Raw genomic sequence first — 16,550 nt, 5'->3', positions numbered from 1 at the left:
GCCCATGCAGGTAAATTGTGAGGACCATTAAGGTCTCTTTCTGGTTCAATAGTAATGCTTCAGACTCACAGGACTGTTAAACTCCTACAGGAGATGAAAGTGACATTCCTGAAATTGTGGATATGGTTGCCTTCAAAGTCCCTGGGAAAAGAAAAGGAAATATCCTGTTAATTCCTAACAGCAAATATTCCTCAGATACTTCTATACGGGCTGATAATATGTTAGGACTCTGCATGCATGTTGTCTTTTTCACTCTGTCTTCCAGAACTATTGTAGTAGAAACCACATTTCAGTGCAAACAAACAAACTTCACTGGAATCAACAGACAATGCAGTCCAATAAATAGTCACTGGAGAAGCCCAAACCTGCCTTTCTTGTGATAAGAAATAACTATTCTTTCTTGTTTTCAACACATAATTGCTAAACCTTTTCTTGTAGAAAATCTTTATGAACAAGAAATGGGACACATTTGATTCAAACCAAATCTAATGATGAAGTAACATAGGAAAATGTGGACTCACAGCCAGTTTATCCTTGGCATATGTTGACAAAGGTGTTTATCAGGCAACTGGGCAAGAGAATTGTTCATCAGAACTCTAGAGAAAGAAAAATAATATTATTAGGTTGATGGTAATGGAAAGATGGTTATCTGGGTTTCAGCAGTTATTTTAAAATAGGTTTTTCACATGTGTTTGATTCCCTTGTAGAGATGTTTCAGAACCCAATGCTCCACTTAGAAATATGGGTAATATAGTATTGTCCCTGTAAGAGGGTGGTGGTACCACTTCACTGTTGGACATACAGCTCTGACAAAGCTCCCTCTTCTCTCAATCTTTCTGAACAACCTAAAGAGGTCAGTGTAATGGGAAAACTGGGGTCTCTTTAATAAGAGAGCAACTTCTGGTAAGAAAGTTAAAAATGGGGTCCAAATTGGGGAGAAAGGCCTGAACTGTTCTCTTGGTGCAACAAAGGTTTGTGCTGCAATGAACAATTTTATAAACAGCACTTTATTGTAGCAGCAAAACCATTTGCATTTGCTGATAATATCAAAACATGAATATTAAAATTTCATGGGGAAAACTGCTTTCTATAATGAGCAATTTCTATTATAAGCAACCTCTCGTAATCTTTACTTACACAGTGGTACCTCGGGTTAAGAACTTAATTCGTTCCAGAGGTCCGTTCTTAACCTGAAATGGTTCTTAACCTGAGGCGCGCTTTTGCTAATGGGGCTTCCTGCTGCCACTGTGCTGCTAGCACGCGATTTCCGTTCTTATCCTGGGGCAAAGCTCTTAACCTGGAGCAACCACTTCCTGGTTAGCGGAGTTTGTAACCCGAAACGTCTGTAACCCGAGGTACCACTGTATTTGTTAATCAAGTTCATTTAAACAACTTATTCCAATGGTCCTCTAAAGTTTTGTTTGTTTGTTTTCACTGAAATGCTAATATTAAGAGCAAAAGAATGGCTGCAGAGAGTGGAATATGCCTATTTCTGTTTCTGAAGTGAAAAACTACTGGGAAGAAAGTAAAGTGTTATTGATTAGTGTACATTAACTGTTATTCTCTCATGTGGAGTAGGGATGAGGTTGGAGATATTATCCTGTTCAACATAGCTCTTTGCTTTTGTGATTTTTTTGCTTTTGTGATATTCATTTTAATTTGTGATATTTTAATGTATTTTGGTGTTTGTTGGAAGCTGCCCAGAGTGGTGGGGGAAACCCAGCCAGATGGGTGGGGTATAAATAAATAAATAAATAAATAAATAAATAAATAAATAATTTTTAAAATTATAAATGGTATTTTACATCAATTTCTCAGTACTTACAGGAGAATTAGTGAGTTCAGCCCATAAAAGGTTAGTGGTGAGACACATTTTATTGTATTGTTTTCAATTATCCTGTAAATCAGAAAATGGTGCATATTAGGTTAAAAATACTGCTAAGTCATAACAACCTGTTTGTTTCCCCAGATTTATAAGCTATATTCATTTATAACAGTAGATAAAAATGGATTGCTATCATGGCATCATACAACCACTTATAATGTGCCAATCATTTTATGTTCTAGTCCATACTGTGAACTCAGGTTCTTATGTAGCTACTAAATGAGAGACCCTTTTCCTTCAAGCCACTGCAAATGAGGTTCTGGGGACCTTTGCAGCACAGAAAGCCAATTCATACAGAGTTATTGGTATGAAATCAACACAATCATCTCAGTTTGTGGTTCAGATAGGCACACAAATGTGCAATTTTTCTGAAACCACTGTCTTTCAGGAGGAAAAGCTTGCTGGAAATAGCCTTATGAGTAAAACTTTTTAAAATCCAATTAAAACAGGTGATCCTCAGCACAATCCTATGCATGTCTACCCAAGAGTAAGTCCTACTGAATTTGGTGGCTTTCGCTTCTAGGTAAGTGTGTTCTTATCTCAAAATGATGACAGAAACTACCCCCCCCCCGAGATTAAAAATAGGTTTGGGGGTGGAAGGAACTTAAATGAACAATTTTCTTGTCAGCTTCTGCAGTGCTTGATGAGCACTTTGACACTTCACAGAACATTATTTTGAAGCCGCTCTGTGTCACAGATCCCATAAGAAAACAATACTTCCTTTGAAAAGGTGCAGTAGAAAAAGTTGTCATTGAGTTAATTCTTCAGAATACTGACAACTATGTCACTAATGCCCTCTGCTCAGTACAGTCATACCTCGGTTTAAGTACGCTTCGGTTTGAGTACTTTCAGTTTAAGTACTCTGCGGACCCGTCTGGAACGGATTAATCCACTTTCAATGGGAAAGTTCGCTTCAGGTTAAGTATGCTTCTGGTTAAGTACAGACGTCCGGAACCAATTGTGTACTTAAACCGAGGTACCACTGTATTGTTTGCTTTTAAATCACAACTACCAGTAACAATGAAACTTTAAAATCAGGAATGGGGATGGGAGATGACCCTGTCAAAGTGCATCTTCTAAACGGACTGATTTAGATCTGTTTCTTAAAGGAATAAAAATGTGAGTGAACATTTCCCCCACTGAGGATACTTCCAGAAAAGCAAATATATATGGTTGATAAATTGCAACAATCTTTGTTTGGATTTAACAGCAAATCTCAATGATTTTTCCTTTCCCGTCCATTTCATGAGGTGCAAAGTTCTCTCCAAAACAGTAGTTTTCTCTTAGGAAAAAAACAAACAGTTTTTTTCCTGCAAAACTGAGATCCTTCTCATTCTCTTGGCAAAGTATTTGCCAAGAGATAGGGAAGAGGTTGTGATGTGCATTGTATATAGAACAAACAATGCATGTCTATCTAGTCAGATATGTTCCATACTGTTATATAGGATTTAATCCTTAAAACAGCACCTCTTCTCACTTTATCATTTATAGCACCATTGAATCCAATGGGCCTTATTCCCCAGAAAGTATGTTCAGGATTGTAGCCTTAATGGAGATACAAAGGCAGTACATACAGCCATTCAAGTTTATGTAGATCTTCAAAGACGTGGGGTTTCAAAAACGTTATCTTGTTGTGACTCAGATATCTGAAACAAGACCAATAAAACATAATAGAAGGTCATTGAGCAATGTTTTGTTTTTCATCCATTCATTTTTTTCTATCCCATTGAATTGTTCAGAATGGTGTTTGAAACCCTAGGGCCTTTCAGAACGGCCACTTTGAGCATGATTTTTGTGTGTGGAAAAGCACCATAACAGTTAAGTACGTAGTTGAGTGGGAATTCCAACTGGGTTTTCTACATCCCTGCCTAACTTTGTAGAGTCTTGACCTACAGCTGAAAAAGAAGAATCAAGAGCACACAGGAGTGCCCTCCCAATTCTTCCTTGGCTGGCATGGCTTGACTGCAAGCAATTGACGTATCAGGATCACATATTAAGTGAGAAGCCAATTCTTCCTTTGATGTTGACTCATGTGACACCAGGTAACACCAGGTGGTTGACTGTCCTGCCCACATGTCAAAATGGCCTGCAGGGGTGAGGTGGGGAGTTTAGGATCTGCCCTACCAGTCAGATTTAGGCATATATCACACGGAGTTTGTAAACGTTATTTGTCTGCAGCAGTACACCCTGGGTTTTCCATTGACAGCTTCTGGTTGTAGATTAGTTGGGCAATTTTAGAGACTCTTACTGGGATGACGGATGGCACTTTTTGTTTATGTATGTGACAACGAACCTATTGAAGTCATTATTACAATTATTAATGTGGGAATATATTGAATATATTGTAGAACTGCAGGGGAAGTACTTACAGCTTTGTCAGATTGTAGAGACCCCTGAAAGCATGTCCTGACACAAAACTTATATTATTATTTTGAAGGTACCTGTGAAGATAATGACAATAGAAGATCATTCAAAAAATATTTACAGAGCCTGAATGATATAGGTGGCCACCAATAAAATCTTACTAATAATAATTTAGTCCAGCTTCTCAGGGACCTCAACATTTTAATATTTTTAATGTTAAAAATGTATCGTTTCTATAATTAAAATATGGGAAGCTTGACTGTGGCTTTCAAGAGAGAACTGAGCAGATTACCAAAGCAAATCAAACAACTGTATTCTGCATTTCCACTATTTGCCTCCTTTAATGACAGTACTGTACTATATTTTCCTACAGAATTTACCGGCATAACTGTCCTTAAATGTGTGACCAGAAGAGGGTGCAAGATACAAGAATGGTTGAACTATATGGCATTTGAAGAAATATTGTAAAAGGAAAGTAAAATCAACATGCTTGTTCTCTTTCTGTCCAAAAAAACTAAATTTCAATCAGTACAAGGTTTTTTCAGAAATGATCACATTTAAAAAACAAATTACTCATGATAAAATGAAAAATTATTTAAAGAACAAAGAATAGCTACCCATATGTAACATCCCATACTGTTTTGCTAAGTTTACTTTTGGTTCTTTGTCATATTGCTCTGTTCTAAACTGTACTTCTTTATAATATGACGGACAGTAAGATCGACTTTAGGATACGTTTACTGCCAGTAAGAATCTGAGTGGTTATTTTTGACCATCCATTGGTTAGGCTCAAATATTAATAAAACAATTGGTTAGGTTCGAATGAACAGCCTAGATGAACAACATAAATATGTTCATATTAGAGCTTGTAGTTCATATAAGAGCCTTTCTACTCTGGATCTTGAAAACGTATACCTGTGAGTATACTCCACCAGTTTCAACAGTTTACATGTACATGACATAATTAGAAGCATAATAACCTTGTGTTTGAAATGCTATATAGGTCATCTCAGAGGCTATGCAATGGGGCATGCTCCCAAGTAAATGTGGCTAGGATTGTAGCTTCAGGCTGAGTTCACACAAACACCCGATACAACTATCACCTCTCAACTTGCCTCCCAATGTCAGTTAATTGTACAGCTAGCATGACAGTAGCATGTCAGACAGTCAAGTGATCAAACCATAGTTCCAACAAACACTTCCCATGATAAATGTAAGGTGTGAACTCACCCTTGGTCACTACATCACAAAACAATTATGTTGCAATAGGTTGGTAATTTGAAGTTAAAATGTTGTCTTACAGGTATTGAAGATCCTGGTATTTTTTGAAAACATTGGCAATAAGTTTTCTCAGCTGATTCCCTTGTAGGGACCTGTAGCACAACAACAAACAGACAAAAGATGAATGACTCACAGCATACATCAAACCACCACACAGTACACGCACATTTTATTGATACCAGGTTATACAGTTGACAAACTTTTCCACAAATGAAATTATTCCATGAAGTTGATTTTATTGCTTGCTCAGTATTAGTGTAAGCCACCTTGTTAGTGGAAACACTAAAGGATGGGAGACAAGTGATCAGAATAAATCGATCAATATGTAAATAAATGTATATATGTGCACGAGCATTATTTGCTAACAGCCTGTTTTTTCAACAACTGCAGTTTTAGATGAATTCATCAAGCTATTAGTGGCTACTAGCTGAAGTGGCTATGTACTATGTCCTGTTTCAGGGGCAAAATGTCTCTGTATGGTTGCTGAGAATTGCAGGTGAGGAAAGCAGTGCTGCTTCCTATAAGCATAAGATTGGCCACTAAGAGTACAGATCCTGGACTAGATCTTTGGCTTGACCCAGTAGGGATCGTCTTACATTCTTAATAACTTCCTTCAATTAGTTCGTAACATAAACATAGTTAATTGTGAAGATCTTCAGTTAACCTTTTATAAGGACATTCACCACACAGAGCAGTTCATGAAAAAGAGCCTTTCTTTAGTTTTCCTGCACTTAACAGTATAAACCCTAGAGGTCCTCACAATACAGGAAATACTTTAGTCACAGAACTCAGCAAGGGATTTTCCTATGGCGTCTCTTAATTGTGCCGTATGAGACAATTACTCTTCCATGACTGGAACAGATCTTCAGCACACCTTTCACTAAGCAACCTAATGGGCATAAAAAATTAAACTCGGTTCTTTGCAAAAAGGACATATCAAGTCACAGATAGACAACTGCAGGCTGAAAACTTGCACACAGAATAAACCTCAATTTAGAAAGCTCAGGTTAATTCTTAGTGTAGTAGTGCTATGGCCCTTAAATTAGATAATTTTTCTCTCCTTCAGCACTGCTCAGTTTAAAGATCCTGAGCAGCAAAGATGGCCATTTTCAAACAAACTTTATTCACAAATTCATAAATAAATAAGCATCCTAAACTTTGAAAATGGGTCCAGAAATTTCAACACTAATAATAAAGCTATAATTAAGAACAGAGGCACATAATAAGAGCCTTGCTTGATCAGACCCAAACCCTCAACTGGTCCAATATCCTCTTTCTCGCAATTGCCAAGAAGGTGCCTATGGGAAGCCCTTCAGCAGCACAATAGCACTTTCACATGGTTGTTGCCCAGCAATAAGAATTCAAGTATCCTGGGGCTATAGTAGCACTTATGTCCTTACTTCCCAGACTTTTAAAGCCATCTAAGTTGGTAGCCACCAGCACATCATGTAGCATCAAATTAACGATGTGTTAAAAGGAGTATTTCCATTTGTTTTAGGTAGGCTGAGGTTATCCCTGAAGCAATACTTGAGCAACTTTTATTTCTCCCCCACTCTCTGAATTCCTTCATTATTGTAAGAGTCCCTACAAAATTTATTTTCATGCATGTAACAGAGCTGGGTAACCCAGCTTTCCAGATGTTATTGAACATCAACTCCCATAAGCCTACAGCCAGCATGGCTAATGATCAGAGATGTCATGTGCCAGCATTAAAAAAAAATCATGATTAAAATTTTAAAAAATAATTCCTCTTGCTCACTAGAGGGCATTGATGTTTATTATTCATTTTTTTGCCCTTTTCCAAAGCAGTACAGTGTGTGCACTAAATAAGAATCTCATCTGAGGGTGATAGCGGCATCCTATACTTTCTGTTCACATCCACTTTCAAGCTGGTTCTCAGAAACTGGCGTAGGAGCATCTTTGCATGCTTTGCCAGTAACACCTTGTGGATTACATACCCATACCAGTTGTAACCTAGCCCTGATAACTTTTACCACCTGCTGAACAGAGATCCAAGGCTATACCCAGAATTTACAGCTTTTTTACTTACATCATCGTTACATTAGAAGAGACCGAAGGAATGACGAGCAAACCAGCACCATCGCAGTCAAGCTCTAAACCATGGCACAAACATTCTATTGGCACAGAACCAACCACTGGATAAAGACAATTCCATAGATGAGGCAGATGTTGGCATGATGATGGGGAGAGAAAAGAGAGGTGGTAAAATCAACTGATTGATTAATATAGGGGTGAGGAATATGTGGCCCTCCAGAGGATGTTGGACTCCACAACTCCCAGCAGCCCCATCTAGAACATAGCCATCAAGGATGATCGTGTTATAGGCAAACAATATCTAGAGGACCACTAGTTCCCAAGCACTGGCTTAGGATAATTAACTCATACTTCATCCATTGTAGCCAATGGGCTACAATGACATAGATTGCATGGAGGACAAGGTGAGGGCTGTTGATAAGATTCTGCTCCCCATTCGCAAGTTAGGAAGGGATGCGGCTCAGTGGGAGATCACATGTTTTGCACACAAAAAGGTCCAGGTCCAATTCCTGGCATGTCCTGATAGGAAGTTGTCTCAAATATTGAAGAGTTACTGCCACTCAGTGTAGACAATACTAAACTGGATGGACTAATTGTCTGGCTTAGTATATTGCAGCTTTCTATTCTCCCATATTCCGAAGATGACAGGAAATGGTGGTTGTTGTTTTTAAACTTTTGAAAAGGGTCACAGTTAGGTGCAAATGTAGACACACAGTCAGAAAAGTGGAAGGGCAAAGGAAGAGGCAAGCCAGTGCCTGAAAGCAATAATTTGTGATGTAAATATTGCTAAATGTGCATTGACCTATAAATAAGTTGCCTCAATGAATGATGCAGAATAAGACACCTGAAGACCTTTTCACCCCAAAGAAGACCTTTTTAAAAAACATGTCGGGCAATTTTCACTGAAAACATTGCTCCAATAAGCTTTCTTTCTTCTTCAATTAGTTTTTTAACCACCTAACATAGGTGTACCTTCTTCATTTATCTAATGGAATTCCCTCTTTATACATTCTTTAATTTAAGCAGATCACCAAATTCGCTCACTTCAAAATTTACTGGCCTGGTCCACATGTAATACTTAGACTGTGGTTTGTTTAGCTTATTGTAGTTCATATGTTTGATTTGGTCTGTGGCCAACAATCTAGAATTTTGAAACCATGGTTTGAAATTATGAACTGTGGTTTGCATTAACCATGATTTATTATTATGTCATGATCCTGGCTTAATTCAGGATTGTTGAGACCACACATTCCAGCTTTCACTTGATGAATGTGATTTAAAGCAATTTTAAGTTATATTGTTTTAAAGCTTTGTGTCCCAGTGATTCTGAAACAGAACTGAAATGCCCACATGCCCACTGAAACTTGGTTCCACAGTCACCAGATCTGTGGTGTGCTTTCCCTTCAAATTCTACAAGTAGACAATTTATTTCTCTTCCTACTTACAGCATTCATCTGTTTCCAAGTCCAAGGAAAATTGGAAAGCCCTTTTATCATAAATTGCATCCAGTTGCTGAGACCATCCGCTGTTATCACCTAATAGAAGTTACACGGTAATATCATCATCATCATCATCATCATCATCATCATCATTTACTATTTCTAAACATGTTTCAGAGAATTCCAATGGAAATTGCTTGTGTTCATTTATTTGTCCCATGTCTGGAAATCAGTGAATGTGATTGGCATTTACTGCTGCTTTTTCTTAGTTCACAAATGATATGCTGTTGATGATGCTCCCCTCCATTTCCCCCATTTGCACTGTGCCTCATTTCCAGCTACTACCAGGGGGCAGGAAGGCCCTTTAGGGTGTTGTCACTGTCAAAAACAACCTCACTTGTAAAAAAAGATATAATTATTCAGCTATGGATTTGCTACTTATTAGGCACAAATCTTTCTGCTCAGTTAAAAGTCTGGACACGCTGCCCTAGGGAAAACCATTTGTATTTCTTTCCTTCTTGTTCTCACCATGTCCCTCTGCTATGATACAATTATTCAAAAGGGAGAGTGTGCGCTCTGCCAGAAACAGCTTGTTCTCTGCCAAGAAGCAATTTTGAAGAATTACAATAAAAGATGGGATAGAAGCCATGTCTCTAATCACCACAACCGGGGCCATTTTGGACCACTATTTTTCCCTCCAAGGCTGTTTACACACCATATATTTAAAGCAACCCCCACCCTAAAAAACACTGGTTGTTTCCCCACTATGGTTATGGTCTTGCACCGATTCAGGCATTACTGTATTTTTCGCTCCATAAGACGCACCTGATCAAAAGACGCACCTATGGTAATTTTTAGAGGAGGAAAAGGGGAAAGCCCTGGGTTTTTTGGGATCAGCTCAAAGTTGTGCAGGTTTTTTTTGCAAAGGGGAAAGCTCCATTTTTTTAGGATCAGCTCAAAGTTGTTGAGCTTACCTTGCAAAGGGGGGGGATCCTGTTTTTATGCGGTTCAACTCACAGTTCTGCAGTTTCTTTAGGAAAGGGAAGGGAGCCATTTCTACAGTTTCCAGACAGATAATCTAATCAGCCAGTCACATGTCAGCTGGGGAAACACAACAATGGAGGCCTGGGCAAGGGGGCGGGCAGGGAAGGGAGCTAGCTTCTCTTACTTCCCTCCCTGATCTCTTGCAGTCAGCTGCTGAGTGGATTCCTTTAAACACCCTCCTTCCCTCTTGTTAGCCTTTAGCTCTTTCTAAAAAAAAAAAAGAACAAGCACGATCTGCTTTTCGCCTCTGGGCAACTTGGCTCCAGGGACCATGCATTCACTCCATAAGATGCACAGACATTTCCTCTTGCTTTAGAGGAGGAAAAAAAGTGTGTCTTATGGAGCGAAAAATATGGTAGTACTAGTGAAGTCAATTCAGTTTACCAAGTAATTTGGCATGTCCTGCAATGTTCAACAAGGCCCATGAAGTATGTTTAGGATTCCAGCCTTAATGTGATTTTCATTAGCAAATGATATCTATCCACTGTTAAATCATCACTTGAGTACACAGAACAGTGTGCTTTACATATATACTAATATACATCCATATGTAGTTCCTATGTTAGAAAAAAAGGGATTATTGTTCCAATTTCTTGACATATGTCCTATTACATTGACATTAGTGAATTCCCATCTTTTCTGTATCATACTCCCATTACATAGCTCCATGCTCAAAAGCTTGCACCATGGCTGCCCATACATAAATGGCTAGGTTCAAGGTTCGTGTATAAATTTACAAGGCCCTTAACAATTTGGGTACAGGATTCTTCAAGGGCCTCCTGATTCCTTATAGCTCTGCCTCATCACTGAGGTCTTTGGTGGAGTCAATGTTTGTGGTCCCCCATGGCTTGGATGCATCACTTGTATCTACCATAGATCAGTATTGTGGGCCCAGTTTTATGAACTTCTAGTTGAGGTCAGATAGGCCTCCTTTCTGCTGAACTTCCAGCACATACTGAAGACATCATCATAATCATCATCATCATTCCAGCAGGCATTTAACTGAATTCTGAATTTATAGTTTTAACTTATTTTCATTTTCATTGTGTTGTATTCTTTGTACACCACAGTGGAAAAAGTGGGGGGAAATATTGTCTAGATCAGGGGTGGCCAACTTCCAAGAGACTGCGATCTACTCACAGAGTTAAAAACTGGCAGTGATCTACCCCCTTTTGGGGGGTTCAGGTCAAAGTTGTTGAGGTGTTTTTAGGCAGGAAAGCCCTGTTTTTTTGGGTTCACGTAAAAGTTGTTGAGCTTCTTTAGGAAGGAGGAAAGCGACATTGAGCTTTTTTTTCAGGAAGGAAAGCCCTGGTTTTGGTGGTTCAGGTCATTTTAGGGGTACAGAACAAAGGTGTTGAGTTTTTTTTAGGGGAGACAAAGTTTTTTAGCTTCTTGGGGGGGATCTACCAGTGATCTATCACAGACATCCAGTGATCTACTGGTAGATCACGATCTACCTGTTGGACATGCCTGGTCTAGATAGATAGATAGATAGATAGATAGATAGATAGATAGATGATAGATAGATAGATAGATAGATAGATAGATAGATAGATAGGAAGGAAAGGTTCACTATATACAAAATCAGTTTGTTCTTCTTACCTCATGAGGTGATTTTAGAGTTCTGCTAATCAAGCAGCTTATACCAGACCGATGCTAAGAGAATGCTTTAAAAAATACTTTAAATTTTTTTTAAAAAACCCCAATCGAATACCAAGGTGGTTTTTTTGTCAGAGTAGTCCTGAGAAAACAAGAATTGTGGTGCAGTACCAAAGGCTTTGTTAACTTACACTGAGAGCCACTGTGGAAAAAACTGTCAACTTACCACAGTTCTCTTCGTCTGCATGATTCCCACAGTCATCTATCCCATTGCAGTGGAGGGGCTGAGGCAAACATTTTGTGATATTCCCACAAGGGAAATAGCCAAGAGGACATGCAATTCCAAATCCAAAATCCTGAGTTCCTGAAGCAGCATGAAGAGCTATTTAAAAATAAACCCCAGAAAGAGGCTAGGCTTTACTGAAAGGTTTTCAATGTTTAGGTTACATTGTTGAACTGTTCAAATGCATTGAATTAAGGGTGTGTCACAGCTTGGGTTACTTATAGTTTTGCATCAGTTCTTTTAATTTCCCATGCAGTATTTGTAGTGATTCTCAGCCTGCACTCTTGCAAACATTTATATAAAAGTAAGTTTAACTTAATCACTGGAACCTTCTTCTAAGAGTAAATGTGCTAATGTATGTGCTATATAAAAGTAAGTTTAACTTAATCACTGGAACCTTCTTCTAAGAGTAAATGCGCTAAAGATCATGCTATTTGTTGCGAATGTGAGTGCACAACTGAATTTATAGAGTTTGGAATGTTATTATGCATACTTTTTGTTAGTTTTTGTATAATATATACACACAAACAAAGTGTGCATGCCTGTTTTTGCAATAGGTCTTCAGAACACTCTAGAACAAATGCAGACTTTCCATTCCCCTGTGATTACACCCAAAGTTGTTTCAGTAATGGCATGAAACTCTGATTCGCATGGGGTCACAACTGAACACATTGTTCCTTCATGACCTTCCTCCTTAGTTTCCAGCTGAGAAACCAAATTGATTTTACTAGCTTAGAACAGATCTGCATTCTTGGTGCAGGTTCAGGTGCTGGTTTCCTAGTCCCTACAACATCAAATGCTGGTCAGAGGAAGGAAAAGCAGGTACTTCAGGCTAAGGAGCAAAATGTTCTGCGCACATCCCACATAACTGCCAGCAGCTTCTGTTGCTGTTCTTCCTGATCACATGAATGACACACAGAACAGATGCAATCATGGCATGCCTTCTTCATATCGCTTCTGAAAACAGCCTTGATATGCACATATTGGGTCTCATTGTGCAAGGGCAATTGCAGCATTACATGAGCAATCCTTTAATTTTTCACATTTATGGTGCATGCACAGCAAAGTAGTCTTTTGTTTCTTCTTTTTAGGTCCTCTTACTTTGGGACTCCTCGGCTATCGACATCAGGCCAGTGCCTTCACAGTACAAGTTTTGGCGCTTTCTAAAAACATATACTTAATAATAAACATTTACTTGATATTTACTTAATAAACATTTAAGTACGCATAATAAAAAAACAGCATCAAATGTTCTTTAAATACACTGCTTGCTTTTTCACAATTTAATCTTGCATTTATCCAAGCATGGGCACCTGAACCTTGCTTCTGTGGCTCTTAAATCTCTCTTGATTACCAGCACCCCTCTTGAAATACCATGTCTAATCTTAGGCTGCACATAGTTTTGTCAGGTTAAGATCCATTGACAAAAGCCCTACACAGCAACACAACTGATTTGCAACTCAAGTAACTTGAATTCTTTGCCTGGTGTAGGCTTAGCTTCGGAGAACAGCAGGGTTCATGTTTTTGATAGCTGTGTGGGCAGAAATAAATTCAACAGGTTCAGCATTTCTGGGGGCAGTACTGAAATACAATGATGAGAAGAGCTTCACCTGTTGACATGCTGTCTGTTGGACATCTTATTATTCATGTGTGGCCCCTGATTTACTCTTAGGCCCTCCACCCCATGTGCAAAAGAGGATACAAAAATGCAACTTTGTGTCTTCTTTTGTGAATGGGGCAGAGGTCTCAATCCCTGCACAATACAGTACAGTATCCTGGTTGCAGAAAATCTTGTTAGCAATCCTGTCTCCTCTTCTACCACATGGAGAGAGTTCACAGCCAGTGCCGAGTGAATAAAAAGTGTCCATTCAGCTAGCTATGGTATGTTCAGAACTATACACTTTTAGAGGAATACTCTTATAACATAACAGCTTGTGTCCTTCCTGTATTTGGGTGGTCATTTGTGATTATTCACATATTTAGTATTCACTGTTTTTGTTTCATTCCAGAGATACAGTTCTGGGTGAAAGCACAGAAATGAGACTTTGACTCCTGAAATAAACATCTGGAACATAACTCTTTCACAATCGGTCGGGAATGGCTTTGCTCCTTCCCTTCTGGCACACTTTTAAACAAAATGTTGCTCATAAACAGAACTGAAAAACGTTAGCGTAGCATCTTTTATACCATGGGTTGTTATTTTTTTTGGCGTCACAAGGCATTCCAGGCAGGGCACCACACTCTCCACAGCTCCCCATTGTTTGCACTACACTTCTGGTGAGGCCTAGTAAACTAAGCAGTAACTGACACTTGATTTTTTAAGAGAAATTTCTCCACGGAAGCAGCAGAAAACTGGCTCCTGTTTTGTAGAGAATTTTGAGAAACAGGGGAAAGAATTCATCCCAGCCTTATTAAAAATGCTTTTCTTGAGGGAATAGAACCTTTGCCGTGTATTTCTGTGTGCAAAAGTGACGTTTCCTTCTCCCTCTTTTAATGTCACTTTAGATGCAGACTTTTTGTTCAGCCACCAGCTTTATATGTGACATTGATCATGCTGGCACTTCATTTATAATAACAATCACGTCTCTGGAGCTTTAGGACCTGAAACAAGATTTTTCCAAAGTTAAAAATATGCTAGGTGAGTCATCTAAGACAATACTGGAAATTGCCGAAGGATAAGACAGAGAATATGGAAATCAAACTGTCACAGAAAAGCAGGTTTTGGACCTCATACCCCAAGATCGCTTCTCGTAAAAGGTTAAAAATATACAAACCCTCAATAAGCTGTGATCATCTGATGTTCATTGGGCTGTCTTGAGATGACTTAGAATATCCTCTTATAAAAATATGTTCAGTGTTAGCTGCAAACTTTTGCATGTGAATCGCTTTGATACTGAAGTCACAATGCTGTAGTGGTTAGAGTGTTGGACTAGGACCTGGGAGACCAGGGTTCGAATCCCCACTCAACCATGAAATCCACTGGGTGACCTTGGACCAGTCACTGCCTCTTAGTCTAGCCTATCTCACAGGGTTGTGGGGGGATGGCAAGAGGAAGAAGTATGATAGAAATGTAACTAACTAACTAACTAACTAACTAACTAACTAACTAACTAACGAAAGGTGTATACATGGAAAGACCAAGAGGAAAACTGAAACAACAGTGCAGTTAAAAAGAAATGCAGTTTGGAAACATTGAGCAGAGACTTTGGAATGCCATTCCTAGGGAAGTTTAGACTGGCTCCCTCCTTGTTGATCCTTAGCTGACAGGTGACAACCTTTTCAGGGCCGTCTTAAGCGTATCTGGCACCCTGGCGCCGTGGTGCGAAGATCCCTCCGGCGCCCCCCTGCCCCGTTTACTGGTGCGGCTGTCTGGTGGGCGCAGCGCGCAGCATGGCTGCCACGGGCACAGCAGCGCGGTGCCCCCCTGGCACCCTGGCGCCCTGGCGCATTGCACCATCCAGCCTTGCCTTAGAGCCGGCCTGAACCTTTTTATTCCAACAGGCCTTTAAGAACTGAAAGGAAAGGGCTACTGCTGTGATGCTTTTTGTTGCTGTTGCTGTTGCTATCTGTATTTTTAACATATTTTATATTGGTTTAAATCTATTAGTGTTGACTTCCTCTTTAATGACTATCTATGATTTTTTCTATGATTTTAGCTTTCTCTCTTTATCTGTAAGCAGCCTTGAGCACCAGTATGGGGAGAAGGCAGGGTATAAATAAATAGAATTAAATGATAATAATAGTCTGACATGAATCAGGAATAACTTATTTTGCAGGGAAGGCTAAAACTTTTATTTCCCTCCCTCCCCACCTGGCTTTATTGCATAATATTAGAGGGCATTCTCTAATATCTTAGTCATTGTGGAGATGTATGTAGAGAAGCAAGAAACTCAAATTCCACAGCAAATAGCTGCCTAACTGCTTGCTTTTCTAATAAACAACCTAAGCCCTTGTTCTTCTTTCAGTTTGATGCTAGTTCCCATTCTTCCCATATCGCTGTTTGGACTCTAACAACGTTTTCTGTGCAACAGAGCATGCAACTCAAGGACAACAGTGTGCTCATTAATACATGCTGCTCACAGACTACTGAAGCTGGTGTGCTAGCAGCATGATTGGGATTATGGATGAATGCCTTACATTGGACCAATGCTGCATTGTGTATGTTCACCTACCCGAAAAGGTGCACTGCTGTTATCAAGAACACTATTGCTTAAGCCTCACTCTGGTGTGCAAAATGCTTTGCCAACTTTATCTCCTCCATCTACAGTTACTTGGCCTAAGGTATATGGCCAAAGCAGGCACAGTGCCTGCCATCACCGCCCGATCCCTTCCATTTTGCTGCCTGAGGCAAAGGACAACATCGCACATAATACTAACATGTATAGAAACTGACAGGACTGGCTGAAGAATCTTAATTCAACACTGGCACTAAGACCGCATCTTCCACCATGCCTGAGGACAGCAGGCTAGTTTAAGGAGTGCCTGACAGGCTGTATGATACACCCAGCTCAGCAGAACCAGAGAGCTGGAGGAAGGGCTAAAGATCCTGAAGATCATCAGCATTTGACACCTGAGGCAACTGAAGGGAGAGGAAGGCTGC

General features: G+C 39.4%; 1 protein-coding gene across 2 annotated transcripts in view; it reads right to left on the bottom strand.

The window, feature by feature from the left end:
* The window catches only part of RXFP1 (relaxin family peptide receptor 1), a 28,322-nt gene that overhangs the window by 10,342 nt on the left and 1,430 nt on the right, over positions 1-16,550 (bottom strand). For both annotated transcript variants that reach the window (XM_035114132.2, XM_060278675.1), the window contains exons 2-10: positions 11,894-12,049; positions 9,031-9,120; positions 7,581-7,686; positions 5,551-5,622; positions 4,255-4,326; positions 3,460-3,531; positions 1,826-1,897; positions 522-596; positions 70-141 (exon numbers count right to left, since the gene is read on the bottom strand). In XM_035114132.2, coding sequence (XP_034970023.2) covers positions 70-141; positions 522-596; positions 1,826-1,897; positions 3,460-3,531; positions 4,255-4,326; positions 5,551-5,622; positions 7,581-7,686; positions 9,031-9,120; positions 11,894-12,049 — 787 coding nt within the window. The remainder of the gene's footprint in view (positions 1-69; positions 142-521; positions 597-1,825; positions 1,898-3,459; positions 3,532-4,254; positions 4,327-5,550; positions 5,623-7,580; positions 7,687-9,030; positions 9,121-11,893; positions 12,050-16,550) is intronic.

Source organism: Zootoca vivipara, chromosome 9 (assembly GCF_963506605.1).
Source record: "Zootoca vivipara chromosome 9, rZooViv1.1, whole genome shotgun sequence".
Taxonomy (NCBI): domain Eukaryota; kingdom Metazoa; phylum Chordata; class Lepidosauria; order Squamata; family Lacertidae; genus Zootoca; species Zootoca vivipara.
Note: the sequence above shows the minus strand (reverse complement) of the source record. Positions and strands in the feature narration are given on the sequence as shown.